This window comes from Cryptococcus neoformans, assembly GCF_000091045.1.
Source record: "Cryptococcus neoformans var. neoformans JEC21 chromosome 7 sequence".
NCBI classification, from domain to species: Eukaryota; Fungi; Basidiomycota; class Tremellomycetes; order Tremellales; family Cryptococcaceae; genus Cryptococcus; species Cryptococcus deneoformans.
In genome coordinates, this window is record NC_006692.1 from 1,039,721 (window position 1) to 1,042,220 (window position 2,500).

General features: G+C 48.2%; 2 protein-coding genes and 1 non-coding gene across 3 annotated transcripts in view; 1 reads left to right on the forward strand and 2 right to left on the reverse strand.

Moving 5' to 3' along the window:
• Positions 1-776, reverse strand: part of CNG03690 (expressed protein) — a 1,599-nt gene extending 823 nt beyond the window's left edge. Inside the window, exons 1-3 of the mRNA XM_024657584.1 lie at positions 633-776; positions 333-571; positions 1-277 (exon numbers count right to left, since the gene is read on the reverse strand). The exon at positions 1-277 is cut by the window's left edge and continues 823 nt beyond it. The gene's annotated coding sequence lies outside the window, so the exon portion shown is untranslated. The remainder of the gene's footprint in view (positions 278-332; positions 572-632) is intronic.
• A 151-nt stretch (positions 777-927) lies between these two features.
• CNG03700 lies at positions 928-1,014 on the reverse strand. The gene has a single exon. It is a non-coding gene; the product is annotated as a tRNA-His (tRNA).
• A 1,138-nt stretch (positions 1,015-2,152) lies between these two features.
• Positions 2,153-2,500, forward strand: part of CNG03710 (conserved hypothetical protein) — a 2,027-nt gene continuing 1,679 nt past the window's right edge. The window contains exon 1 of the mRNA XM_572077.2: positions 2,153-2,490. Within this exon, the coding sequence (XP_572077.1) occupies positions 2,319-2,490 (172 nt within the window). The 5' untranslated portion in view covers positions 2,153-2,318. The remainder of the gene's footprint in view (positions 2,491-2,500) is intronic.

A 2,500-nucleotide genomic window follows, 5' to 3' on the forward strand; every position in this document is an offset into this window, starting at 1 on the left:
AATCGTGTTGCCCACTAACGCTAGGGGTGGATGAAGGTGTAAGGGGAAGAGACACGGAAGGCCTTGAAGAGGACGCAATTCGTGCGCGAGGAATTTCGACGGATTGGGTGAATGATGATGGGGGAGTTATGAGGTCTGAAGTTGGACCATGGGAATGGGAATGGAAGGATTGGGTTGAAGGATGGTCGATACAGGATATCTGAGAGAAGTGTTGGTGCAGGTAGGACGTCAGAGGTTCTCTCGCATTCTCTGACGGCTGACCGACGATATCATCGTCCTATGCATTATTGTCAGCCAATCGCTAATTGATTGATATGTACATATAAACTCACGGGAAGCGCTCTCCTCCTGCCTTCCTCAAACCCACCGCCGGCCACCGCCCGCGAAGGAAGAGTAGCCGGAAGTTGTGGTGCCGTCCTCAGAGTACACAAAGATCTGCCCGCCCTTGCCGCCGGCACGAGCAATCGCTAGAGGTGGGCAATAGGCGTTATCTGTATCATGGTGATAGTTTGGCGAAAAGAGTAGGGAGGTAGATATGCTTGCCCCAGCGCCGACGCTTCCCACGGCGCCACTGGATACGGACACGTCAGCTGGTGTCCAATCAACAGCTACGAGGCAAGGGAGATACGCACGCGGGGCGAAGATTCCGGTTGATGGGCATACTAAGGGTGGGATTCATGGCTGGCGGGTAAAATTGCTGGTAATGGCGTCTTGCCTGGAGGGGGTGCTGGTGAGCTGAAGTGGGAAAGAAGAGATGTGGAAGAAAAAGAGATGATGTTGTGAATGTGGATCTTGGCAAACTGGCTGCGAAGCCGGCGAACGTTGCAATTGTTAATTAATTATTGTTATTATGCTGCGATTGCGACATCCTGACGTGGAAATTTTATAGCCCCGTAAAAGAAGAAGAAGAAAAAAGCAAAAAGATTATGTCCCTAGGCTGATTCGAACAACCGTTTCCACGGCGCTGAGGTATAACCACAACGTAGCGTCCTAACCGAACTAGACGATAGAGACGGACAGAAAATCAAAATATCAGCCAAACTATATGTTTATGCCTCAGAATCACATTTGGTTCATCGTCCGTTCACTACTGGGCCTGACCCGGGTGCTTTCACCGAATGGTCTATTTTTTTGTTCCTCCGTCTGTCGAAGGATCGTCACTCATAAGACTTTACCTCATGGCTCTGAAGACATACCGATGAGCGATACATACGTGTAATCCTCCACTGCGTAGTAGTACATCCTCCAGAGACTTAGCGAAAAAGGATATTATGTACAAAAAAACAACAACAAGAAGCAATTCCCTACCAACAGACCGGACCAATCCTCTTCATCTCTAAGTTCCCTTTAGACTAACCATTTTGGGCCGGATTTACGAGTTTCTACTCTTTCACATACTTTAATTACAGATATCCCACTCGTTCAACTCTTCCGAGAGTCCATTTCCTGTCTACTCCTTATATAACACACCGCATAATAAGTGCTGCCCCGTCCAAATTGCTCATGAAGTCCAACAGGAAAATGATTAACAGTTTCCATTCAGGTCACGTTCATAGACTCCACTCTGAGTATGCTTGAGGGCTTATAATCCCTCAACCCTCGTTGATATACGCATTAGGATGATCCCGCTACTTGTGAAGTGAACCAGCTCCTCTTGACGACTAGACAAAACTAGATCGACTTCCACCATTATGCGTGTGAGCATTTTGAATGTTTCCGTGGACCTCTAGCTGATACCTATATCAGATTAAACAAGGTGACGTGTCAGTTACGAGGTTCTCACAACGTTCGCTATGGATTTATTTCCTCAAGAAGCATGGTAACGAAGTTCTGAAGAACAATCCGCGTTGCGTTGATCTGTCTAGTAGTGGTTCTCATCAAACTGTTGATGGTGTCTGCACTTTTCATTTCAGCATCATTCCCCCCAAACTACCCTTCATCACGCAAGGTAGTGAATGAGTCTTTGAAAGTATTGAAGAAGGTCCAGTTGTTGCACAGCACTGAACGTCCATCTTTCGTTGCCCCACTTTCCCCCACCTGGTCACTTGTGTCTATCGGCCAAAGCCGATGATGACGGGAGATGGTTCCCGATTTGCCGAGATGTTCATGTCTTATTCACCGACTCAACAGCAGTTTCGCTTGAGTGGGTCTTCCGGGAAGCATTTTCCTGGACTCGTCAGCTGGACGCTATACTAATAATACTCGCCAGTCAGGAGATCCTCGCGTACTAAGCTCGGACAGCAGTTCTTATATAGTTTCCCAGCAGCCCGCCTGTGTCAAGATTGACCTCCCTTTTAGACGGACTTCCAACCTCCACTATGCCCGCTCCTATTCCCCCAGCTTCTCCTTGGGGTCCTCAAACTCTCCCACCCACCTGGACCCTTTCTGAATGGCAGCACACAACTAGACAAGACCCTCTCGTCAACCACGGGAAAGATGACCATTTGCCTGATAAAGTCGACATTGTCGTGATTGGCTCTGGTCTCGCTGGTACGAAATC